The 27000-nt window shown below is 40.8% G+C and overlaps 1 protein-coding gene across 8 annotated transcripts in view; it reads right to left on the bottom strand.

Annotated features, from left to right (window-relative positions):
* TNFRSF10B (TNF receptor superfamily member 10b) overlaps positions 1 to 26253 on the bottom strand; it is a 48246-nt gene extending 21993 nt beyond the window's left edge. For 4 of the 8 annotated variants that reach the window (XR_016393503.1, XM_022595055.2, XM_089912814.1 and 1 more), the window contains exons 1-3: positions 25979 to 26253; positions 17836 to 17938; positions 388 to 501 (exon numbers count right to left, since the gene is read on the bottom strand). Coding sequence is in view for 7 of the 8 variants with exons in the window: in XM_022595055.2 (XP_022450763.2) it covers positions 388 to 501; positions 17836 to 17938; positions 25979 to 26161 (400 nt within the window). In the remaining variant the exon portion in view is untranslated. Of the gene's footprint in view, positions 1 to 387; positions 502 to 17835; positions 17939 to 18023; positions 25934 to 25978 lie in introns of those variants that run through there. The other 4 variants (XM_089912818.1, XM_089912815.1, XM_089912816.1 and 1 more) reach the window with 4 other exon arrangements.
* Positions 26254 to 27000: the final 747 nt, after the last annotated feature.

The following is a 27000-nucleotide window of genomic DNA, read 5'->3' as shown; positions in this document are numbered from 1 at the left end:
CCAAGTCTCTGCCAGGAGCACAGAGCACAGGGCTAAGAGGGGCCTGGCCCAGGACTAGACCCATGTCAAAGCTCAAACCTAGCACTTTTCCACTTGGCCAGGCCTTTTCTTATGCTGTAACTATACATATCCCATCCCTCTCCCCCATCAAAGGACAGATTACTTTCCCACCACTTTCATCTGATGATTTAAAAGATTTACATACTATGTGGCATGCATTATAAAAATAATTTCTATTTTTTGTATTGACCTAAGACATAATCATAAAACAGGGTATGATGAAGACAAAGAAGGACTGGAATTGGAATCCAGATGTCCTGATTCCATGTTGGATACAATTCCCACCTCATCATGCCTGCATTTGTTATGGGTCCCCATGTTCTGTACCTGATTTACAGATTGTACATGGTAAGCAGGAAGGGAGCATATTCCAGTGATTAGTGAAGTCCACTCCATTTGTACAGGATATACAGTTTTCTCCACCTTCTGATACATGGTATCCTGGGAAGGGAGAGAAAATCTGGTAAATGAATCCCCACAGGGTTCCCAGGGGCTGGCAGTGGTGACTGAGAGACTCCTCTTTTGGCCATCGACAGAATCCAAACGGGGAAATTCATTTTACCTGGCATCAGCCAGTTCATCAATTCTGCATCCACTATATACCCTTGACTAACATTGCAGCATAAATATATTACAAGTCAATATAAAATTCAAATATTATAGGAGCCACGTTAAAAGAGCAGAAGGAAACAGCTCAAATTAATTTTAATAATGCATTTTAATCAATATATTCAAAATAATATCACTTAAAGATGTAATAAACATAAAACAGTCAAATATTTTACATTCATTTTTCAAAGTATGTCTTAGAATACAGGGATTATTTCTCCCTTACGTCACTCACTATTTGGAGTGGCCATATTTCAAGTGCTCAATAGTCACATGGACCTAGTGACTACTAAATTGGACAGCACCATCAGGTCCCTAGAGAGTCACAGAAGAAAGTCTTAATCCCTGTCCTCAATGAGGTCCAGGTCAGTGGAAGACACAAACAAGATCAGAAGTAATATGACAATAACAGACAAGGCTTCAGTTAAAGTTCATGCCATCCTCCAAAACAATGGAAAGAAAAATGCGTCCTGTTTGTAAAGAGTCAAAGAAAGATCCAGAGAAAGTGTGGCTTTGTGCCTTGGAATACAGAGGCATTCTCCAGGCACTGAGGTGAGACCTTGCAGGAGCTGCTGCTGCCTGGGAACGTATGTCCCGAATCATACAAAAATTGTTTTTGGCTTATTTCACATAGCACAGGTTTTTGAGGTTCATCCATGTTGTAACGTGTCAGAATTTCATTCTTTTTTTTCAGGCTGAATGTTTTATATGTTTTATATATAAAACATTTAGTTTATCTATTCATGCGTGAATGGACACTTGGACTTCTTCCACTTCTTGGCTATGATGAATATTGCTATGAACATGGGTGTACTAATATCTCTTTGAGACCTCGTTTTTAATTCTTTTGGATAGATACCCAGTAGCAGGATTGCTGGATCATATGGTATTTCTAGTTTTTAATATTTTGAGGAGCCACCATACTGTTTTCCACAACAGATGCACAATTTTTCCAATCTCACAACAGTGTACATGGATTGCAATTTTCCACCTCCTCACCAACACATTATTTTCTGTTTTGCAATAGTAACCGTCAAATTGGTATGAGGTGATAACTCACTGTGGTTTTAATTTGCATTTCTCTTATGATTAATGATGTTGAGCATCTTCCCATATGCTTGTTGGCCATTTGTATATCATCTGTGAAGAAATGTCTAGTTAAGTCATTTGCCCATTTTTAAATTGGGATGTTTGTCTTTTTGTTCTTGAGTTGTAGGATTGATTTATATATTCTAGGTATTAAACCCTTAGCAGTTATTTGATTCACAAATATCTTCTCACATTCTATTGATTGTTTCCTTTGATGCACAGTTTTAAATTTTGATGTACAGAAAGTCCCCTACATACGAACATTCAAGTTGCGAACTTTCAAAGATACGAATGTGCTTTTGCATGTCCAATCACGTAAGTTAGTTCATGTGTTTGGCATACACTGTCATGTGCGTGCATCCTCTACAAGTGGTTGTGCTTTTGTGTACTTTATTCTACATACTGTATAGAATACAGTAGTACAGTATCTTTATTTCAAGCCCAGGATGTCCGGAAGCAAGCGTAAAAGCAGCAGTGATGTATCTGGTACTAAGAAGCGCCAAGCGATAATGATGGAAAGAAAAGTGAAAATAATTGAGAGAGTGGAGCAACAAGACGAAGAAGAAGTAACTGAAGAACTGAAGAGTTTCATGATGCAGGAAATGGTAAGGGGATTTTCTTTATTTGAGGAGGCACTGTTAGTTTTTGAGGCACAGGATCTGAACGTAGATTGGTACACAAAGGCTGCAGCAGCCGTTCAGAGTGCAATCCAGGACTACTGTGTCATCTCTGATGAGAAAAAAAAAGGGCTACTACCCAGACATCACTGGATCAGTTTTTCAAGAGGGTAGCTAGAATTAAATCAAGCAAGGAATGAGAAGCTGCAGCCAAAGGCCCCAGGAATGATCTCTGCCCATCAGTGGGCTGGCACTAGCCCTGTGAACACCTGGGCCCCAGCCCTGCCCACCAGCAGGCTGACATCAGCTCTGAGACATCTTAGGCCCCTCAGCCACACTCTCTGGGATCCAGCCACACTCATCAGTGGGCTGACACCAGCTTTGGGACACCCCAGACCCTGTAGCTAGCCATGTCAGGAACTGGTCCCACTTCTCAGCAGGTGACTCTAGCTCTGGGACCCCTGGTCCCACAACCAGCCACCCTGGGACTTTGCTCCAACCACCAGTGGGCCAGAACTAGGCCTGGACTTCCTGGGGCTCCACAGCCAGCCACGTTGTGTCCCAGCCCTGCCCACCAGTGGCGAGCAGACACCACATTAGGCAGGAACTAGCAGCCAAGTGGACTGAGGGCCAGCCATGCCTACCAGCCCACCCATAGTAGTCAGCCTGCCACAACAGAAGGGCCCACACAGCACACATGGGGGCACCCCTAGAGCATATAGCTCCAGTGATGATAGGGGAGTGTGCTGCTGGGACATAGGACATCTCCTACAAAAGGTCATTTCTCCAAGATTGGGAAATGTAACCAACATACAAATATATAGAAATAAAAACAGTGAATTAGTAAAATGAGGTGACTGAGGAATATGTTCCAAATGAAGGACCAAGATAAAACCCCAGAATAATTAAGTGAAAATAGAGATAAGCAACCTACCCAATAAAGAGTTAAAGGTAACGATCACAAAGATGATAAAAGAACTTGGGAGGAGAATGAATGGACACAGTGAGATTTAACAAAGAGTTAGAAAATATAAAGGAGAACCAAACAGAGCTGAAGAATATAATAACTGAAATAAAAAATATATTAGAAGGAAGCAACAATAGATTAGATGATACAGAGGAATGGATCAGTGAACTGGAAGACAGTAGTAGAAATCACTCAAGTTGCACAAAAAAGAAAAAAGAATTAAAAAATACAGGACATTTTAAGAGACCTTGGACAACATCAAGTGTACTAAATTTGCATTATAGGGGTCTCAGAAGGAGACTAGAAAGAGGAAAAGGTACAGAGAACATATTTGAAGTCATAATAGCTGAAAATTTCCCTAACCTGGGAAAGGAAACAGACATCCTGGTTCAGGAAGCACAGAGGGTCCCAAACAGGATAAATGCAAAGAGAACCACATAAGGACACACTGAAATTAAAATGGCAAAAATTAAAGATAAAGAGAGAATATTAAAAGCAGCAAGGGAAAAGCAACAAGTTACACACAAGGGAACTCCCATAAGACTATCAACTGACTCTTCAGCAGAAACTCTGTAGGGCAGAAAGGAGTGGCACAATACATTTAAAGTGATAAAAGGGAAAAAACTACAATGAAGAAAACTCTACTTGGCAAGGCTATCATTCAGATTTGAAGGAGATATCAAAAGTTTTACAGACAAGCAAAATCTAAATGACTTCAGCACCTCCAAACCAGTTTTACAAGAAATGTTAATGGAACTTCTCTCAGCATAATAGAAAAGACCACAACTAGAAACAGGAAAATTTTGAAAGTAAAAAGCTAATTGGTAAAGGCAAATATACAGTAAAGGTTGTAAATCTACTTATAAAACCACTAGGAAGGCTAAAAGACAAAAGAAGTAAAATCATCTATATCCACCATAAGTAATTAAGAGATACACAAAACAAAAAGATGTAAAATATGATGTCAAATAAAGTAAAGATTGGGGGTTGGGGAGTAAAAATACAGTTGCACTGTTGTTAAACTGTGTTCAAATTTAAGAGAGCAGCAACTTAATCATACACACACACACACACACACACAGATTGCTGTATATAAGCCTCATGGTAACCATATTTCAAAAATTTGTATTAGATACACACACGAAGGGAAAGTAATCCAAACAAAACACTGAAGATAGTCATCAAATCACAGGGAAGAGAGGAGAAGAAGAACAAAGGAACAAAAAACTACAAAACAACCCCAAAACAATTAACAAAATGTCAGTGCATACATATCTATTGATAATTACTTTAAATGTAAATGGACTAAATGCTCCAATCTGCTGCTTACAAGAGACTCACTGCAGCACTAAAGACATTCACACTGAAAGTGAGGGGCTGAGACAAAGTATTCCATGCAAATGGAAAAGAAAAGAAAGCCAGGGTAGCAATATTAATATCAGACAAAATAGGCTTTAAAACACAGACTGTTATAAGAGACAAAGAAGGACATTATATAATGATCAAAGGATCAATCCAAGAGGATGATATAACAATTATAAATATATATGCACTCAACATAGGAGCATCTAAATATATAAGGCAAATATTAACAGACACAAAAGGAGAAAATGGCAGTAACAAATTTAGTAAGGGATTTTAACACCCCACTTACATCAATGGACAGATCATCCAGACAGAAAATCAATAAGGAAACACTGACCTTAAATGATACATTAGATCCCATCTAATAGATATATATAGAGAACATTCCATCCAAAAGCAACAGAATACACATTCTTTTCAAGTGCACATGGAACATTCTCCAGGATAGATCACATGCTAGGCCACAAAAGAATTCTTGGTAAATTTACAAAAATTGACATTTTATCAATCACCCTTTCCTATCACAATGCTATGAGACCAGAAATCAACTACAAGAAAAAAAAACTGCAAAAAACATAAACAAGTTGAGGATAAATAATACAATACAAAGCAAGCAATGGATCACTGAAGAAATCAAAGAGGAAATTAAAAAATGCCTGGAGACAAGTGAAAATGAAAACACAATGACCCAAAATGTATGGGATGCAGCAAAAGCAGTCTAAGAGGGAAGTTTATAGCAATTCAACCTCACCTCAGGAAACAAGAAAAATCTCAAATAAACAACCTAACCTTACACCTAAAGGGGCTAGAAAAAGAACAAACAAAGCCCAAAGTTAGTAGAAGGAAAGAAATCATGAAGATCAGATCAGAAATAAATGTAATAGAGATTTTAAAAACAATAGAAAAAATCAATGAAACTAAGAGCTGGTTCTTTGAAAAGATAAACAAAATTGATAAACCTTTAGCCAAACGCATTAAGAAAAAAAGAGAAAGGGCCCAAATCTATAAAATCAGGAATGAAAAAGGAAAAGGTACAACTGACACCACAGAAATACAAAAGATTACAAGAGATTACAACAAATAGTTATAGAGCAATAAAATAGAAAAACCTAAAAAAAAAAGAAAAAAGAAAAAACCCTAGAAATGTCCAATCTCTCAAGACTGAATCAGGCAGAAATAGAAATTTTGAAGAGACCAATTACCCATAATGAAATTAAATCAATAATTTAAAAATTCCAACAAACAAAAGTCCAGGACTAGATAGCTTCACAGGGGAATTCTACCAAACATTTACAGAAGAGTTAACACTCATCCTTCTCAAACTATTCCAAAAAATTGCAGAGGAAGAAATACTTCTGAACTCGTACTATGAGGCCAGCATTACCCTGATACAAAAAACAGACAAATATATGGGAAAAATTACAGTCCAATATCACTGATGAACATAGATGCAAAAATCCTCGGTAAAATATAAGTAAACTGAATCCAACAATACATTCAAAGGATCATACACCATGATCAATTGAGATTTATCCCAAGGTTGCAAAGATGGTTCAATACACGATGTAATACACCACATTAACAAACTGAAGAATAAAAACCATCTCAATAGATTCAGAAAAAGCTTTTGACAAAATTCAACCTCCATATATGATAAAAACTCTCAACAAAGTGGATATAGAGGGTACACACCTCAATATTATAAAGGCCATATATGACAAGACCACAACTACCATCATACTCCATGGTGAAAAGCTGAAAGCATTTCCTCTAAGATCAGGAACAAGAAAAGGATGCCCACTCTTGTCCCTTTTATTCAACGTACTACTGGAAGTTCTAGCCATAGCAATCAGACAAGAAAAAGAAATGCATCCAAATTGGAAGAGAAGAAGCAAAACTGTCACTGTTTGCCGATGACATGATATTATACATAGAAAATTCTGAAGACATCACCAAAAAACTGCTAGAGCTCATCAATGAATTCTGTAAAGTTGCAGGATACACAATTACTATAGAGAAATCTGTTCTGTTTTTATGCACTACCAATGAACTATCAGAAATAGAAATTACGAAAACAACCCCATTTACTGTTGCATCAAAAAGAATAAAATAACTAGGAATAAATCTCAGTAAGGAGGTAAATGAAATGTACTTGGAAAACTATAAGACATTGATGAAAGACACTGAAGACAACACAAAAAGATGGAAAGATATACTATGGTCGTATGTTGGAAGAATTAATATTGTTAAAATGACAACACTACCTGAGGAAATCTACAGATTCAATGCAATTCCTATCAAAACACCAGTGACATTTTTCACAGAAATAGAAAAAATAATTCTAAAATTTTTAATGAAACACAAAAGTCCCCAAATAGCCAAAACAATTTTGATAAAGAACAAAGCTGGAGGTATCACACTCCCTGACTTCAAAATACACTACAAAGCTACAGCCATCAAAACAGTATGGTACTGGCACAAAAACAGACACATAGATCAATGAAATAGAATAGAGAGTCCAGAAATAAACCCACACTTATATAGACAATTAATCTATGACAAAAGAGGCAAGAATATACAATGGGAACAAACACGCCTCTTCAATAAATGGTGTTGGGAAAACTGTAAGGCTACATATAAACTGGACTACCTTCTCACACCATCTAAAAATTTAAATTCAAAATGGTTTAAAGACATTAATGTAACACCTGAAACCATAAAACCTTCAGAAGAAAACTTCAGGGGTTCACTCTTTGACATCAGTCTTAGCAATATTTTTTTGGATACATCTCCTCAGGCAAGGGAAACAAAAGCATAAACAAATGGGACTATATCAAACTAGGATATATTTTTTGATATAATATATATAAATATATATATTTTTCCTTTGGTCTCTTGCTCCTCTCCTACTTGGATAACTGTGGTAATTCAAAAACTAATACATACCAATGAGTGCTGACCCCCTTGGGGGTGGTGCATGCATTTATCAGCTCAAAAGCAACCAGGTCAGCCTCCCCACTAGCCTCAGTGAGGGCAGTGCTGCCAGCTTCGGTGACTCTAGGTAACCTCGGCCCATTGCAGGCCCCATGGGGGCCATGACCCATTCAAATGTCTGCCCTATCAACTTTTGATGGTAGTAGCTGCCTGGACAGTGGTGACCATGGGTGATGGGGAATCAGGGTTTGAATCCAGAGAGGGAGCCAAGGAAAGCAGCAGGTATGCAAATTACCCACTCCCAACCTGGGGAAGTAGTATGAAAAAAGTAAAAAAAACACAAACCCAGCACGTAAGACATGATTCATCCCATACAATGGATTCTCAATAAGGTTATTAGCTGATTTCTCATTAGAAATAATGGAGGCCAGAAGGCAGTGGAGGGAAAAATATAAAGTGCTAAAGGAAAAAAAACAAAAACAAGAAAAAACTTGTCAACCATGAAGTTCTATATCCAGCAGACTGCTAGCCGATTTCTGGATTTTGGACTTGCCAGCTTCCACAACTGCATGAGCAATTCTTGAAAATAAATCTCTGTCTATACATACAATCTCTATTGGATCTTTTTCTCTGGATAATTCTTACTAAAACAAATTTTTGGTACTTTGAGAGATTCTAGCAGAACAGAATCTTAAGGATGATGGGTTAGAATTGGTTCTCTAATCTGATAAGACTTAAACACACTGATGCCTTTATTTCCTATAATAAAGAGTGCATGGCCAAGGGGGAGGGGAGTGGGAGAGGGTTGGATTGGGAGTTTGGGAATAGCAGATACAAACTGGTATATATAGAATGGATAAACAATAAGGTCCTATTGTATGGCACAGGGAGGTATATTCAATATCCGGTGATAAACCATAATGGAAAACAATATGAAAAAGAAAGTATATATATATGTATAACTGAGTCATTTGCCATACAGCTGTAATTAACACATTATAATTCAACTGTACTTCAATAAAAAATAAATTAAGAAAAAAGAGTGCACGGATAGTCCATGGATTGATGTTACAACAGAGGATATGCAAAATATCACCACTGGATCTTCTAATCAAATAAGAGACAAGGTCTCTTATAGGCACATGAAAAGATGCTCAACATTGCTAATTATTAGAGGCATGCAAATCAAAACAATGAGATATCACCTCACACCAGTAAGAATGGCTATCATTTAAAAATCTACAAACAATAAATGCTGGAGAGGGTGTGGAGAAAAAGGAATCCTTCTGTACTGTTGGTGGGAATGTAAATTGGTACAGACACTATGGAGAACAGTATGGAGGTTTAAAAAAAATAAAAATAGAGCTACTGTATGATTCAGCAATCCCACTCCTGGGCATGTATCTGGAGAAAAACATTGTTCGAAAGGGTACATTCACTCTAATGTTCATTGCAGCACTGTTTACAATAGCCAAGACACGAAAGCAACCTAAATGTCCATCAACACATGAATGGGTAAAGAAGATGTGGTACATATATACAATGGAGTATTACCCAGCCATGAAAAGGAACAAAATAGTGACATCTGCAGCAACGTGGATGGACCTGGAGATTATCTTACTAAGTGAAGTAAGTCAGACAGAGAAAGACAAATATCATATTATATTGCTTATATGCAGAATCTTTAAAAAAAAGTGATACAAATGAACTTATTTACAAAACAGAAACAGACTCACAGACTTAGAAAATGAACTTATGGTTACTGCGGGGAAGGGTGCAGCGGGGAGGGATAGACTGGGAATTTGGGATTGACATGTACACACTGCTATATTTAAAATAGATAACCAACAAGAAGCTACTGTAAAAAAAAAATTAAAATTCAGAAGTAAAAGTGCAATTTCTCCCCTTTACAAAGTCTTAGAGGTTAACACTATAAAGAGTTTTTGATGAATATCCTTTTTAGACCTTCTCTCTTTTTTTTTTTTTTGTGGTACGCGGGCGTCTCACTGTCCTGGTCTCTCCGGTTGCAGAGCACAGGCTCCGGACGCGCAGGTTCAGCGGCCATTGCTCACGGGCCCAGCCACTCCGCCGTATGTGGGATCTTCCCGGACCGGGGCGCAAACCCATGTCCCCTGCATCGTCAGGCGGACTCTCAACCACTGTGCCACCAGGGAATCCCCTTTAGACCTTCTCTTATGTGTACTACCTTTATAACTAAAAAAAGGTATTAAAAATATCAGTAGACATGGAATAGCTTTACTACACTTGCATTTTCATAGTTTAGTTTCACATTTCCCTTCTGTGATCCAGCTATGAAGATGGTAACTTGGAAAATTTTTTTTATTATAAACTCTAATAAAATGTTAAAAGTGAAAAATAGAAGAGACAAGGTCTAGTTGACCATTTATATTTATAATACCTTTTATATCTTTATATTTTAAAGGTATATTTTATTTTACTATTTTAATAACTTTTGGAACTTCTTTTAAAAATTGTGGTAAAAATATACAGCTTTCAATTTACCATCTTCACCTTTTTTTTTTTTTTTTTAAATTCTGTACGCGGGCCTCTCACTGTTGTGGCCTCTCCCATTGCGGAGCACAGGCTCTGGACGCACAGGCTCAGTGGCCATGGCTCACGGGCCTAGCCGCTCCACAGCATGTGGGATCTTCCCGGACCGGGGTACGAACCCATGTCCCCTGCATCAGCAGGCGAACTCCCAACCGCTGCGCCACCAGGGAAGCCCCATCTTCACCATTTTTAAGTGTACATTTCAGTAGTGTTAAGTATATTCACAGTGTATGTTGTACAACAGATCTCTAGAACTTCCATCTTACAAAATAGAAACTCTGTATCTGTTAGGACTAATTCCCTGCCCCACTCTCCCCAGCCCTTGGCAATCATCTTCCTACTTTCTGTTTCTATGATTTTGAGTACTTTAAATACTTTCTATGAGTGTAACCATACAGTATTTGTCCTTTTGTGACTGGCTACTTGTTGTAGCATGTGACAGGATTTCCCTCCTTTCCAAGGCTGCATAATATTCGATTGTGTGTATATAACACATTTTCTTTATCCATTCAACTGTTGGTGAACATTTGGGTTGCTCTCACCTCTTGGCTATTGTGAATAATGCAGCTCATATATGAAGGAGTATGCAAATATCTGTTTGAGATCCTGCTTTCAATTCTTTCGGTTATATTCCCAGAAGTGGAATTGGTGGATCATATGGTGATTCTATTTTAATCTTTCTTTAGGAGTCTTCATACTGTTTTCCATAATGACTGCATCATTTTATATTCCTACCAATAGTGCACAAGGACTCCAGTCCTTCCACATCCTCACCAACACTTGTCATTTTCTGTTCTTTTGATAGTGGCCATCCTAATGGATGTAAAGTGATGTCTCATTGTGGTTTTGATTTGCATTTCTCTTATGATTAGTGAAGTCGAGCATCTTTTCATATGTTCATTAACCATTTTTTTTGCCTTCTTTGGAGAATTGTCTATCCAAGAACTTTGCCCATTTTTAAATTAGGTTATCTTTGTTGTGTTGTTGAGTGGTAAAATTTCCTTATATACCCTGGATATTAACCCCTTATCAGATATACAACTTGCAAATATTTTCTCCCATTCAGTAGGCTGTCTTTTCACTCTGTTGATTGTTTCCTATGATGCACAGTTTCAGAGTTTTATGTAGTTCCATTTGTTTTTTTTTTGTTTTTGTTGCTGATTCCTTTGAACATTGTTATAAAACTAATGAACAAAGTGAGATTGGCTGCCTGCTTTTAATTTTGCTGGACACAATGGGGGTAGAAAACAATAAGCTCAAGGATTTTAGTTCCCAGCTTAAGCACTGCATAAATGACATGAGAGCTTCTGTGTCTGCCCTGAAAGAGACACTTATTTCCTGTAGCTGCAGAGGTGAGTGTGCTGAAAACCAAACCCAGTATCTAGTGGCTGAATCACAATACAAATTGTTCAGTACATGCCAAAAGAGCTGCTTGATTTTTCCAATTTAAACAGAATCTCGGGAATATGTGTGGGATGGATATTAAGGTTGTGAAATAATGGTAGAAAGAGCATAAAGTTGGATCAGGCCACATTTATTGATATGGGTCAACTAAAGTTGCAATTTGGGAGTTACAAAGGGCTCTAATTGTTTATTTCTTCAGTTTGTTGGCTGGCTGAAACATTGACTAAAAAGTAGCTCACGGTAAATGAAGTTGAAATGCCAGACCTGCCTTGGTATACTACAGAGGAAGGGAAAGACTCAAAGAGATTGGAATGTTAGAGTGGGTTTGACATTTAAGACCTGCTCACACACTCTGGGATGTTCCAGAGGACACATCTTTCACTAGTACTCTGGGAAATAAATTTGTGAAGGATCCCTAGCATCCTTGAAGAGCTCTGTGATTGCTCTTCTCTGTAGACCAGAAAGTACTGTGGGAACTGCGGCTACTGAACTGGGAAATCTAAATGTAATGAGGGTAATTGGATCCCAGGGTGGCAGGGGCCAAGTGGTGGCACTCAATGGCCAAACATAAGCTGAGTGTGGTTATTAAATGGACAGCAGAGTCAAAGTAGTGCTCAGAATAGTCTTACTCGCAGAAACCTATGACATTGGTGGGTTGATCATGGCATTCCTAGAACTGAAATATGTAGAAAAGTCTACTAAATTTGTACATGATATGTATAAGTAGAAAAATTCTAGGTCAAGTGATCAAAAGTCTAACTTGAATCATAAAAACAGAGTCATGTCCCCTCAATCAATTCCCATCCTGTTTACAGACCTAGAACTCTTCAAATGAAGGAGAATCTGGGTACCCTTGAGGAAAAACCCTGGTATACTGCCAAAAGTTTATATTGTTAATCTTTCTCTGAGCTTTCCCCAAAGGGACCTACAGCCTTTTACCAGACTGACTGTGCTTTGGGGAAAAGGAAATAATCAGACCTTTCAGAGATCACTGGACATTGGCTCTGAACTGACACCAATTCCAGAAGACCCAAAACATCACTGTGGTCCACATGTCAGAATAGGGGCTTATGAAGGTCTGGTGAACAATGGAGTTTTAGTTCAGGTCCATCTCACAGTGGATGGAGTCCAGTGGGCCCCCAAATACATCATGCCATGATTTCTCCAGTTCTGAAATGCATAATTGGAAGAGACATACTCAGCAACTGGCAGAATCCCCATATTAATGTTTTCTGAGATGTAGAATGAGGGCTATTAGGTGGGAAAGACCAAGCGCAAGCCACTAGAACTGCCTCTACCTAGAAAAATAGTAAACCAAAAGCAATACTGCATTTCTGGAGAGACTGCAGAAATCAGTGCCACCATCCAGGACTTGAAGGGAGCATCCCCAATCATTTTGTCTATCTGGCCCGTGCAGAAGACAGATGGATCTTGGAGAATGACAGTGGATTATTGTAAGCTTAACCATTGCAACCGCAGCACCAGATGTGGTTTCATTGCAAAAGCAAATTAACACATCCTCTGGTACCTGGTATGCAGCCATTGATCTGACAAATGCTTTTTTCTTCATATTTGTTAGTAAAGACCAGCAAGTCGAGCAATATACCTACACTGTCCTGCCTCAGAGGTACATCAGCCCTCCAGTCCTATGTCATAATATAGTTCACAAGGTCTTGATGTCCTTTCCCTTATACACAACATCACACTGGTTCATTACATTGGTAATGTTATGCTGATTGGATCTAGTGAGCAAGGAGTGGTAGGTACTCTGGTAAGATGTTTGTATATTAAAGAGTGGGAAAGAAATCCAACAAAAATTCAGGGGCCTTCTGCCTCATTGAAATGTCTAGGGGTCCAGTGGTGTGGGGCATGTTGAGATATCCTTTCTAAGGTAAAGGATAAGCTGTTCCCTCTGGCTCCCCCTACAACCGAGAAAGAGGTACAACATTTAATGGGCCTCTTTCAGTTTTAGAGGCAACATATTCCTCATTTTGATGTGTTATTCCAGCCTATTACTGAGTGACCCAAAAAGCTGCTAATTTTGAGTGGTGCCCAGAACAAGAGAATGCTGTGCAGGTTGATTACACTGGACCACTTCCATCATGAAAAGGGGCATCATTTTGTTCTTACTGGAACAGACACTCTGAAGACGAATTTACCTTTCCTACATGCAATGCTTCTTCCAAAAGTACCATCCATGGACTTACAGAATACCTATCCACCACTGTGGTATGCCTCGCACCATCGATCTGACCAAGGAGCTCACGTGACAGTAAGTGAAGTGCAGCAGTGAGCCCATTCTCAAGGAATTCCCTGGTCTTATGCTCTCCACCATCTTGAATCATCTGGCTTGATAGAATGGTGGAATGACCTTTCGAAGACTCAGTTACAATGCCAGCTAGATGGCAATACCTTGTAAGATTGGGACAAGGTTTTCCATAAGGCCATATATGCTCTGAATCAGCATCCAATGTGTAATATTTTCTTCCATGGCCAGCGTTCATGGATCCAGGAACCAAGGAGTGGAAATGGGAGTGTTACTACTCACTATTAACGCTAACTATACAGTAGCCAAAATTTTGCTTCTTGTTCCCATGACTTTATGCTCTGCTGGCCTAGAGGTTTAGTTCTAAAGGGAGGAATGCTTCCACCAGAAGACACAACGATGATTCAATTGAACTGGCAGTTAAGAATGCCACCCAGCCACGTAGAGCTCTTCATATCTCTGAATTAGCAGGCAAAGAAGTTACTGTACTGACCCTGACTGCCAAGGGGAAATTGAACTACTACTACACAATGAAGGTAAGGAAGATCGTGTCTAGAATCCAAAAGATCCCTTAGGGTGTTTCTTAGAATTACCGTGCATTGTGATTAAAGTCAATGGAAATCTATAACAATTCGATTGGGGCAGGACTAATGGCTTAGACCCCTCAGGAATGAAGGCTTGTCCCACTCTAATATGCACAGCGTATATGCATATGATCAGCTAAGATGCTTGCTGAGGGCAGGGAAAATGGAACGGGTAGTAGAAGATGGTTTAAATACCAGCTATGACTGCATGATCAGTTATGGAAACAAGGGTTGTAATTGTTATAAATGTCTTCTTTACTATGTTATGCTTGTGCTTTTGTATTTATATATGTTAAGCAAATATCTTTGCTTTCTTTCCTCTCTTATCCCCTTATCATATAAGATATATTGACTTTATATCATAGTATTTAAGTATTGTTAACTTACGTCATAGTATTTAAGTTATGAGATAACATGGAGAAGAGTAAAAGTCACCCAAGGACATTGCATCCTCTTCTAAAGAAAATATAGGTGTGTTTTCAGATGTATGCAGCAGTGTTGGATCATGTTAGAACTATGACCTTGTTATTGTCTTTATTTGAAGATTGAGTATGGTCAAAAAGACTTTAAATCTTTAAAATTTTTCTATTTGTTTTCCAGAGAAATAGAACCAATAGAGAGAAACGGAGTGTGTGTGTGTGTTTGTGTGTGTGTGTGTGTGTGTGTGTGTGCTCGTGTGTGTATAGAAAGAAAAAGATATTTTAAGGAACTGGTTCACACAGAGTAGGCAGACAGGGAAGAGTTGCAGTTTGATTCTGAAGGCAGTCTAGTGGCAGAATTCCCTCTTTCTCCAGAAAGGTGAATCTTTTTCTATTAAGACTTTCAACAGATTGGATGAAGCTCACACACATTAAGTAGGGTAATATGTTTCACTCAAAGCCTACTGATTTAAATGTTATCATATCTAGAGGGAAGAGATATGGGAACATATGTATATGTATAACTGATTCACTTTGTTATAAAGCAGAAACTAACACACCATTTTAAACCAATTATACTCCAATAAAGATGTAAAAAAAAAAAAAAAAGCTACCTTCACAGAAACATTAGAAAGTATTTAACCAATTATCTGGGTACCGTGACCTAAATAAGTTGACACATCAAATTAACCATCACAAGCCCACCCCTTGTCAACTTGACACCCATACACATCTCCAGAAGATCCCTGTTAATGGGCGCACAATGTACAAAGATGTGATCTCTGACGACAATATATAAGGGGAGAGATGGAGATGTATAGGAGCACAGTGTTTGGATTCCATTGAAATGTTGTCAGAATTATAAAAACTAGATTTTTATCAGTTTAAGATGGTAATTGTACATATGTATATGTATAACTGATTCACTTTGTTATAAAGCAGAAACTAACATACCATTGTAAAGCAATTATACCCCAATAAAGATGTTAAAAAAAAAAAAGATGGTAATTGTAATCTCCATGGTAACCACTAAGAAAATGACTAAAAAATACACAGAAAAGGAAAAAAGGGAATTTAAATAGTACTAAAAAAACAACCAAATTTTTAAAAAGGCAGTAATGGAGAAATTAAGGAACAAAATACATAAGACATAAAGAAATTAAATACCTAGGACCAGAAGTAAGTTTTACCTTATCAGTAATAGTGTTAAATGTAAATAATTTAAACTCTCCAATTAAAAGGTAGAGATGGTCAGACTGGGGAAAGAAAAACCAAAACCATAATTCTTCTACATGTTGTCCGTGAGTTCCCTGATTTATTTTTATCAATATTGAATATACTCTAGGGTTTCCCTGGTGGCGCAGTGGTTGAGAGTCCGCCTGCCGATGCAGGGGACACGGGTTCGTGCCCCGGTCCAGGAAGATCCCACATGCCGCGGAGTGACTGGGCCCGTGAGCCATGGCTGCTGAGCCTGCGCATCCGGAGCCTGTGTTCCGCAACGGGAGAGGCCACAGCGGTGAGAGGCCCGCGTATCACAAAAAAAAAAAAAAAAAAAAAGAATATACTCTAAAAACCCTACCTTACAGAAAACTTAATAATGTATTATCATGATGACAATTTATATCAATGATAAAAATGTGATTATTTAATAATGGTGCTGGGGCAACTAAGAAGACTACTGGAAAACAATGAAATGTCTTTCTTACTCTCTTCTTATAAGAAAATAAAATCTGGGTGAATCAATAACTTAATTGTAAAATAGAAAATAGCAAAACTACTGCAAATATATATGAGAAATTTCTCTTACAATTTTATGAAGAGAATTATCTCAGTATATCCCTCACCCTTCCTAAGCTGCTCTGTTCACCACCATATTAAAGCCCACCCATCTTGACCCTGGACCACAGCAACAGGTGCTGGAAGCCTTGTGCATTTACAGTTTCGTTTGTGTGTTTGTTTGGGGCTAAGCTCTTACCTGTCCACATCCTGACACTTTGACAAGCCCACACTGAACATCAAATGGAAAGGCACAAGAGTCTTTCTTATGATGCTCATGGAAATGCACAGTCTTAAAGGGTTTTTAAGCACCCCGCAGTGCTACTCTTGCCAGCTCTGGAAGCCCTTGTGCAGAAAATCAATTTCTAACTCACTTTCCTTCCTGGGGTAAAGGAAACACGTGCAAAGCAAAAACCCCAGTCAACCACCCTGCCAGGCATGGTTTCTGCTGTTTTCCTGTGGCTCATAGAACCACATGGAACAGACATCACACCAGGTAGAAGAACCAGGGGTGCACTTCACAGACATGCCCTGGAAGGCTCTCCACCTGTTTCTGGTCTTGCCCCCTTTCAGTCCAAGAGTGTGCTCTTATTCCATTGGTGCTCTGCCTAAAACAAAGCTGATTCCTTCAGTCTTTTGCTTAAAACTTTTTGGAGTTGTCCCTCACTAACAAAATAAAACCCATGCTCCCTCCACGGTGTCCAGGACCCCGTGTGATCTCCTCCCACCTGTCCTGTTGACCTCTCCACCCTCCACTCACCCGAGCTGCCCCCTAGCTTTGCTAAAACAAGCCCAGCCCTGCCCCTTGGGGTGACAGTTCCTGGGGGCCCCCTCAGGAGCACTCTACCTGGCTCTCTGCACCAAAGCCACCAACCCCAGGAGGCCTTACCAACACCATGTCTGTCCCACCCATCATTCAATTATCCTCACGGTTCCTAGCTCATCTCTCTGACTGTCACGTTTGTCCATCTGTCTGGGTATCATCCTAGGAGGAGTGTTCCAGGAGGGCAGGGGCCTCATGTCCTCCACTAGCACAGCACCTGGCACACGGAAGACTTCCAGTAAATGACTGTGGAATAAGAACCAGGAACTGCAGGAATCAGAAGACCAGAAGGACATGAAGATAAGGCAGACAAGGGTCAGGTAAGGGTTGGAGATCAGTTGTAGAATTTACCTGGTGGACACAACTCCCAGAAGCTGTGCCTCCATCCCTGTGAGGCAGCTGATTGCTGGTGAACTCCATCCTTCCCTGTGGGCATGGTTGAGGCAGCTGTGACCTATAGGGACAAAACAGGGACAGGCATGAGTGGCTTCCAGACTCTCACCCCTCCCAGAATCCATTCCACAATCCTTTCACCTCACCTCCAAAACTAAGCAGAACTTACACCTTTCTCCCAGCTCCAAAGTCTTAAATATTCTTCAGTATTTATGTTTGAACTTTCATGATTTGGGGCTAGCCAAGTAACATACCCTTGAAAAACTCTTCTTTATCCTTTTCTTTTATAGAAGAAAACGTGCTTATTCTAGAAAATATGAGGAGGTAAAATTTTTATAAGGATACAAAAACTATATATGATCCCCTCATCTTAGAAATAGCATCCATTAATGTTTTGTCTCATTTAGTTCCACTATTTCACCATATGTGTGAATATTCTCTTTCTTTTACATACACACATTTACGAATGAGGGTTATATAATATGCAAACTTAAAAATATCAGGATACAGAATCAAACATTAAATAATTTTTTGTTCACCAAATATTGATTAAATGATGAATTTCTGGTTTAAAAAGGTGCCTCAGACATCTAGACCAATAGAATAGAACAGATAGCCCAGAAATAGACTGTTGCATATATGGTCAAATGACTTGACAAGGAGTACCAAAATCATTTAATGGAGAAAGGACAATCTTGGGAAAACTGGATATCCATATGCAAAAATATGAACTTGGACCCTTACTTAACACCGTATACAAAAATTAACTCAAAATGGATCACAGATAGAAACATAAGAGTTAAAGCTATAAAACACTTAGGAGAAAACATAGGCGCAGTTCTTCATGAACTGGAATTTGGAAATGACTTCTTGGATATGACACCAAAAGCACAGGCAACATGAAAAAAATAGATAAATTGTGCTAACATCAAAATTTTAAACTTCTGTGCATCAAAAAAAAACACAATTAACAGAGTGAAAGGGCAACGCACAGAATGGGAGAAATGTTTGCAAATCATATATCTGATAAGGGGTTAATATCCAGAATATATAAAGAACTCCTACAACACAACAACAATAATAATAATAAGCAACCATTTTAAAAAATAAGTAAAAGATTTGAATAGATGTTTTTCCAGAGAAGATGTACAAATGGCCAATAAGCACATGAAAAGATGCTCAACATCACGCATCATTAGGGAAATGCAAATCAAAACCACAATGAGGTACCACTGCACATCCATTAGGATGGCCACTATTAAAAAAAGAAAGAAAAACAGAAACCCATAAACTACAAGTGTTGGCAAAGATGTGGAGAAATTGGAAGTCTTGTGCACTGTTGGTGGGAATGTAAAATGATGCAGCCCCTATGGAAAACAGTTTCCATAAAATTTGGGGGTTTCTCAAAAAACTAAAAATAAAATTACTATATGATCTAGCAATGTCATCTCTGGGTATATATCCAAAAGAATTGAAAGCAAGGTCTCAAAGGGTTATTTGTACACCCATGTTCATAGCACCATTATTCACAATAGCCAAAAGATGGAAGTAACCCAAATGTCCATCAGTGGATGAATGGATAAACAATGTGGTATATACGTAAAATGGAATATTATTCACCTTAAAAAAGAAGGAAATTCTGGCACATGCTACAACACGGATGAACCTGAGGACACTATCCTAAGTGAAATAAGCCAATCACAAAAATACCGTATGATTCCGTTTACATGAGGTCCCTAGAGTAGTCAAATTCATGGAGAAAGTAGAATAGCCATTGCCGGGGTCTGGGTAGAGGGGAGAATTTGGATGTTGTTGTTTAACGAGTAGAGAGTTTCAGTTTTGCAAAATGAAAATAGCTCTAGAGATTGGTTGCACAACAATGAGAATATAGTTAATGCTAGTGAACTATACACTGAAAAATGGTTAAGATGGTGAATTTTATGCGATGTATATTTTACCACAATTTTTAAAAAAAATTTAAGGTGCCTGACAAGCTGTCCCTAATGGAACCTGTCAATGATCTATTAAATACCAGAGAGTCACAGAAAAGTGACAATTTGTGTCACAATCTCTGAGCAATTGGAGAAATTTGAATGAGGTCCGCGAATTAGATGGTAATGTGTCGATGTTAATGTTCTGATTTGAAGGTTGTATTGTGGCTATGGGGGAGAATGTTCCTGTTTGTAGGGAGTACACACCAAAGTGTTCAGGAATGATATTCATCATGTTAGCATCTAGTTTTCAGATGGTCAGGATAAAGTGTTTTGTACAATATATGCAAATTTTCTGTAATTTTGAGTGTTTTAATAAATTAAGAAAATATGTCAGAATAAAAATACAGCACCCTCCCCAGGACACAAAGGAGGTGAGCCTAGGGTTGGCCTCAGCATCCTGCCTAAGGACAGTTTCCAGGCTGAAGCTCAGGAAGGGACCCGACAGAGACCCCGTGGCCTCTTAAGGGAATGAGAGGAGTTCCAGGAGGCTGAATGCAGGGCGAGAACTGGAGAAGAAAAGCTGCCCAGAGAGAGCTCTGGAGACGTGCAGAGGGGCCCATCCAGTGTGTGGGTGAGTGCTCATCTGTGCACGTGCGGGAGGGACCCACCCCAGGCTGAGAAGAGACCGCTAGAAACCAGCAGGCTGACAAGGATCGAGGCTCGCCCGTGGCTGGCACTGTTCATGCTGCCATTAACCAGAGTGGACAGACTGCATAATAGGGGTGCTGCCTAGATATCAGTGGTTAACTACTATGTCCTTTGTAGTTAATGAATTTAATGCCCAAATAAGGCAAGTGTAGCCCAGGCATCGAACTTAAAAGCAAATATTGGAAGATCGAACTGATACTCAATTTTCTTTACTATGACTGGAACAATATCCAGCCCTCTTTAAAAGAACACAACAAAAATGAATACCTAAGAAAACAAAATTCACAATCTGTATCACTTAATAAAAAGTGACAGAGCAGGAAGCAGGAAAACATCAGCATAAGTAGGAAAAATTCAATCAATAGAAATTGTAGAAAGTGACAGAGACCATTGAATTAATCCACAAAGACTATAAAACAGCTATTTGAAGCTTATACTCAGGGACATAAAAGAATAAAATGAACACAATCAGGAGAGAGATGGATGACATATAAAAGACAAACAAGAACCAAATGGAACCTCTAGAAATTTAAAAAGTAACCATATCTGTAATGACAGATATAGTGATTGGGATTGGAACAACTAGATGTCCACATGCAAAAAACAAATCTAGATACAGACCTCAGGAAGGAAAGAATACCTGCCATCTAGCAGCCTTCACCTGCGGCCACCTGTGGCCTGAGGAAGCTCAGGATGTGAAAACCCTGAGGAAACTCAGGATTTGAAAACACAGGATTCTGGCCCCAGATAGGTTAGGTGCATACTAAAGGAATGATTTCCGTGAGACCTGACTCTTGCATCTTCCCATACATAGAAAGGTGCTAAATTCCTTAACTTGGGATATCTGGGTTTTCTTTCATTAACAATAATCTTTTGATGTTCCCAACTACCTGCCCTTTGTTGCAAACTCCTATATATCCTAGCTTCCCCTTCGCCTCCTCCGAGCAGTTCTCTCAGGGTTACTTGAGATGCTGCCTCCTGGGCTTGAAGTCCTAAAAATTCCCACCGAGGGACTTCCCTGGCGGTCCAGTGGTTAAGACTCCATGCTTCCAATGCAGGGGGCGTGGGTTTGATACCTGGTCAGGGAACTAAGATCCCACATGCCATGCGGAATGGCCAGAACCAAATAAATAAATTAAATTAAATAAAAATTCCCGCTGAATAAAACATAACTCTCAACTTTTAGGTTGTGATTTTTTTTTTTTCTTTTTGGTACGTGGGCCTCTCACTGTTGTGGCCTCTCCCGTTGTGGAGCACAGTCTCCGGACACGCAGGCTTAGTGGCCATGGCTCACGGGCCCAGCCGCTCCGCGGCATGTGGGATCCTCCCAGACCGGGACACGAACCCGTGTCCCCTGCATCGGCAGGCAGACTCTCAACCACTGTGCCACCAGGGAAGCCCCTGGAAGGCAGATTTTTAACCACTGGACCACCAGGGAAGTCCCTGGTGATGACTTTCTAGATACAACTACCGAAGGCATGATCCATGAAAGAAATAACCGATAAGCTGGATTTCATTAAAGTTAAATTCTGCTTTGAAAAAAACAATATCAAAAGAATGAGAAGTCAAGTAACAGACTGGGAGAAAGTATTTGCAAAAGATACATCTAAAAAGGCCTGTTTTCCAGGGGCTTCCCTGGTGGCGCAGTGGTTGAGAGTCCACCTGCCGATGCAGGGGACACAGGTTCGTGCCCTGGTCCGGGAAGATCCCACGTGCCGCGGAGCGACTAGGCCCGTGAGCCATGGCCGCTGAGCCTGCGCGTCCGGAGCCTGTGCTCCGCAACGGGAGAGACCACAACAGTGAGAGGCCCACGTACTAAGCAAAAAAAATAAAAAAAATAAAAAATAAATAAAAAAATAAAAAGGACTGTTTTCCAAAATATACAAAGAACTTAAAAAAAACTCAACAATAAGAAAACAAACAACTCTGTTAAAAAATGGACAAAAGACCTTAACAGATACCTCACCAAAGAAAATATACAGATGGCCAATAAGCATACAAAAAGTTGATCCACATCATATGTCATCACGGAAATACAAAGTAAAACACTAATGAGATGCTGTACACACCTATAAGAATGGCCAAAACCTGGACACTGACAACACCAAATGCTGATGAAGAGGAGGAGCAACAGGAACTCTCAATCACTGCTGGTAAAAATGCAAATGGAAGAGCCACTTTGAAGATAGTTTTGTGGTTTCTTGCCACATAAACATACTCTTACCATATAATCCAGCAATTGTGCTCCTTTGTATTTACCCAAATGACTTGAAAATGTATGTCCACACAAAAACGTGAACACAGATGTTTATAGCAGCTTTTTTCACAATTGCCCAAACTTGGAAACAACCAAGATTTCCTTCAGTAGGTGAATCGATAAATAAACTGTGGTACATCCAGGCAATGGAATGTTATTCAGGCCAGAAAAGAAATAAGCTATCAAGCCATGAAAAGACATGGAGGAACCTCAAATGCATATCACTAAGTGAAAGAAGCCAATCTGAAAAAGCTACATACTGTATGAATCCAATGACATGACATTCTGGAAAAGGCAAAACTATGGAGACAGTAAAAAGATCAATGGTTTCCAGCAGTTGGGGGCCAGGGAGGAATGAATAGGCAAAGCACAGAGGATTTTTAGGGCAGTGAAGATGCTCTGTATGATACCGTAACAATAGTATACATTTGTCCAAGCTCATAGAACTTACAGCGCCAAGAGTGAACCATAATATAAATTATGAACTTTGGGTGATTAGAATGTGTCAGTGTCCGTTCACCAGTTATAACACATGTACCACTCTGGTGGGTATGTTGATAATGGAGGAGACCATGTATGTGTCGGGACAGGGGGTATACGGGGAATCTATGTACCTTCCTCTCAATTTTATTTTGACTCTAAAACTGCTCTAAAAGAATAAAGCCTTAAAAACAAAACAAACAAACAAACAAAACAAACAGCATGATAATACACACACACACACAAAGGAAAAAAATATACTGGATGGGGTTAACAACAGATTAGGATGTGTAGAAAATCAGTGAACGTGGAGAGAAAGCAATAGAAACTATTCAAAATGAGAGAGAAATAAAACAGATCCTAAGTTGAGAGCATTTGGGCTCACCAGGCCCGAGGCCCTGCACTGCCATCCCTGACACCACCTGACGTTGGGCCCCTCTAAGTTCCTCCATGACCCCCCCAGCACAGCACTCCACCCTGTGCTTCAGAAGCTCCTGCCCCACCCCAGGGAGCCCACAGCACGGTGCCAATACATGCAGGTGGCAGCCACTGTGGGGCTCGGGGGTGGGAGACCACGTACCCTGTGGCCCTCCCAGCACCAGCGTGACCGACACCAGCCCTGAGGATGGGATTCGTCCTCCCACACAGCCTCACATAGCACCCACACAGCTCTCAGCAGCTTCAGAGGGCCCTGCAGACGTTCACTTCCTCCCGTTTTACAGCAGGAAGCAGGGGTACGCAGGGTCCCAGAGCTGGAAGGAGCAGAGCAGGCCTGCAGTCTCCAGCTGCAGTCCCAAGACTCCTGTGGCCTGACTGAGCCTCTGAGCCTCTGAACCTCACAGTTCCCACTTTGAAAGAGAGAGAAACCTGGGGTAGAAGACCTACAACAGAAATGGGGCCCCATCACATCTGCAGAACGGGGACCTGGGTGAGGACCAAGCTCAGCTCTGCAGCTCATCTCATGTCATCCTTCCAAGAGCCCAAAGACATGGGCCTCATCTCATGCCAGGCAGGGCTGGGGGCAGTAACTGGCCCTGGGTGACACCATTCAAGTGCAGAGCTGGGACTGCTGTCCCCCTGTCCCCTCCCCTGCTGCCTAACCTGCGGTCTCCTGGCCACCCACTCCCAGTCTCAGAAATCTCATGGATCCTTGAAAATCTCTACTGGCACCGAGGAATCAAAACCACAGCACTGTGGTGCCCCATATTTACTTTAGACAAGCAGAGAAGTAAAGTTCAGTGTGGCAAGGGTGCAGGGAAACAGGCATACTTGTGGACTCTTGATGTGAGTTAAAATGGTCCGGCCTTTTTTTTGAGGACAGTTTGCCATTATATATAACGAAAGTATAATATTACCTAACCCATTGACACAACAATTTCACTTCCAAGGAGTTACCCAGTAGACGGTACACATGCATGTATGACACATACAAAGGTATATACTACAGTACAGTTGGAATTAGCAAAAAAAAAAAAAAAAAAAAAAAACCAAACAAGGATATAATCTAGAAAGATATTCATGAAAAACAAGAATGAAATAAACTGGTTCACCCACATCTGCTTTACCTATACAATAAAATGTTATGCTGTTAAAAAGAATAGGATAAATCCGCATGTACTGACCTAAGACATCTAACGGAATTGGTTATTAACTCAGAATATAACAAAAGTGATCATGACTGTAAATGCATTTTTAAAAAAGCCATGAGAAGGGATGAGAACGGGAGTTTGGGATGTCAGAGGCCTAGGTCTCACATTCCCCAAACCATCAAGATCATATTTTGACCTTGTCTACACAGGTATTCTCACATTCACCTGGAAAAACACCTGTTGTACTAAAGTGAGTCATTCATGCAGCAGCCTTAAACATGGGTCTCATCTAGTATAGACTAATTTTTTTTAAAATTAATTCTGTAATCATTTTGTGATGTTATTGCGTCTCTGAATTTTGAATTAATTTGTTAAATGAAAGTATTTAAAACTTCATGACACCTGTAATGTTGGTTTCACATTTAATTTTTTTTTTTTTTAAACATATAAGGAACCTGGAACATGCAGGGGTGGAGCCTTTCCACTTGGAGTGTCTTTAGGATGTGCATCACCATGGGTTTTCCTGTTTGCATCACCCACCTCTAAGGAAGGAGGGGCGGCTCCAGTTCCTGGCTGCCTGATGGTCATTTAAGGGCAGCCTCGCAGGCAATGTGACCAGAAGGAACTGGGAACCTCCTTCCTGCTGAAACTCAAGGGTCAGAACAAAACGTGTGGAAGGCAGCCTTCTTCGTGGGCTGCTGTTTAATCAATTTGCCATGAGTATATTTTAGAATTTAAGCATAAGTGTAAAATAGTAAAAAGAAAGAAAGAAAAGACAGCCAATCTCTCTGTCGCTCCAGGCAGCTTGCCAGGGAGTTTCCAGCTTGACACTGCCCCCTCCAATGCCTGGAATACACTGCTGGGACCGCTCAGAAGGCCAGCCGGGCCGCGGACCGGGAAGGGGAGCGCGAGCTCTTCTCCCTCTGGGCCCGGGTCGGTCCTGCCGGGCCGTGACCCTGTTCCTTCCCCCGATTCTGCCCACTGTTGGTCCTGCGCGGGTGACCCGGGCAGGCACCCAGCCATGTCCGCCTGCCCACTCCCCCCCCCACCCCGCTCCCTCTCCCGCTTCTGCCGCCCCCTCCCGGCCACCAGGCGATCCTTCCCCCCAGCCAGGACCCGCGGCGGGGACTCACCGATAGCAGGACACCCAGGACGACAAAGATGAGAGCCAAGGGCCCCCGGCCCCGAGGCCTGGGACCGGGGGGGCGCCCTGCTCGGGAGCCCGAGGCGGCCGGTGGGCTCTGTCCCCGCTGACCCGTGCTGTCGCGGGGCGCTCGCTGTCCCAGCCGCCGCGGCGTGACAGCCTGCAGAGCCATCAGGAAGCAACAGTGTCTTTCGTGGGGCTCTGGATCGTCCCTGCCGCCCGTGGGGTGTGCGGGGGCTCACTCTTGTCTCTCTCTTTACTCTTGGGAGGGTGGACCGTCCTGGCTTTTGTACTCTTGGCGGCGTTGAGTCACCGGGGCGGGGCAAAGAACGGGAGCCAGCAAGCAAATAGGCACACCGTTTTTGAAACACGTGATGTGTTGGCAGAGAGGCTCTGAATAAAAGGCCGTGGTCTTCTAGGTACACCTCCGGAAGGTGGGGGGCTGGACATAGAACTAACCCTCTGGCTACCCTGGGCACGTGGTTTGTTTCTGGATCCTGTTCTTCCCAGGACAGGCACAGAAGGTGGTGGTGAGGAGTTTGGGGGGACGAAATGGGAGCTGACCACTCCCAGAAGCTGTGCTCTCAGCTGTGACCAGGGTAGTGAGGTTGAGTCTGAACCCAGCTCCCGTGTTTATAAACTCTGAACTAACCTGCCCTGACTTTGGCGTTTTCCTCACACTGCTACTCCCCCCCCCACACCCCGGCAAAGAGTCTCATTGACTGAGTTGATATGTTTCACTGCACCCAGGGTCACTTTGCAGCTCTGTCCCAGTGCAAAGCTTCTTGGTCAGGGCCTTGATCTTTGCATCTCTGTAGCCAGGTGTCTGGCTGGAGCAGACACTCAGTGAACAGGTGAGTCGACCGAATGAAGTTCACAGAGGCATTGATCGCTGGGTCTGAATTCAGGTCACCATTAGGCTTCCGACCTCCCCCATCACCACCTTGCATGTTCTGATAGTTTCAGGCCCATCATCTGGCTTTCACACTCAGGACTTCATGTTATCTTGTC

The sequence above is a fragment of the Delphinapterus leucas genome, chromosome 6 (genome assembly GCF_059928025.1).
Source record: "Delphinapterus leucas isolate spDelLeu-1000000601 "Yukka" chromosome 6, BTC_Dleu_Yukka2, whole genome shotgun sequence".
NCBI classification, from domain to species: Eukaryota; Metazoa; Chordata; class Mammalia; order Artiodactyla; family Monodontidae; genus Delphinapterus; species Delphinapterus leucas.
This window is presented reverse-complemented; position numbering and strand designations above follow the sequence as displayed.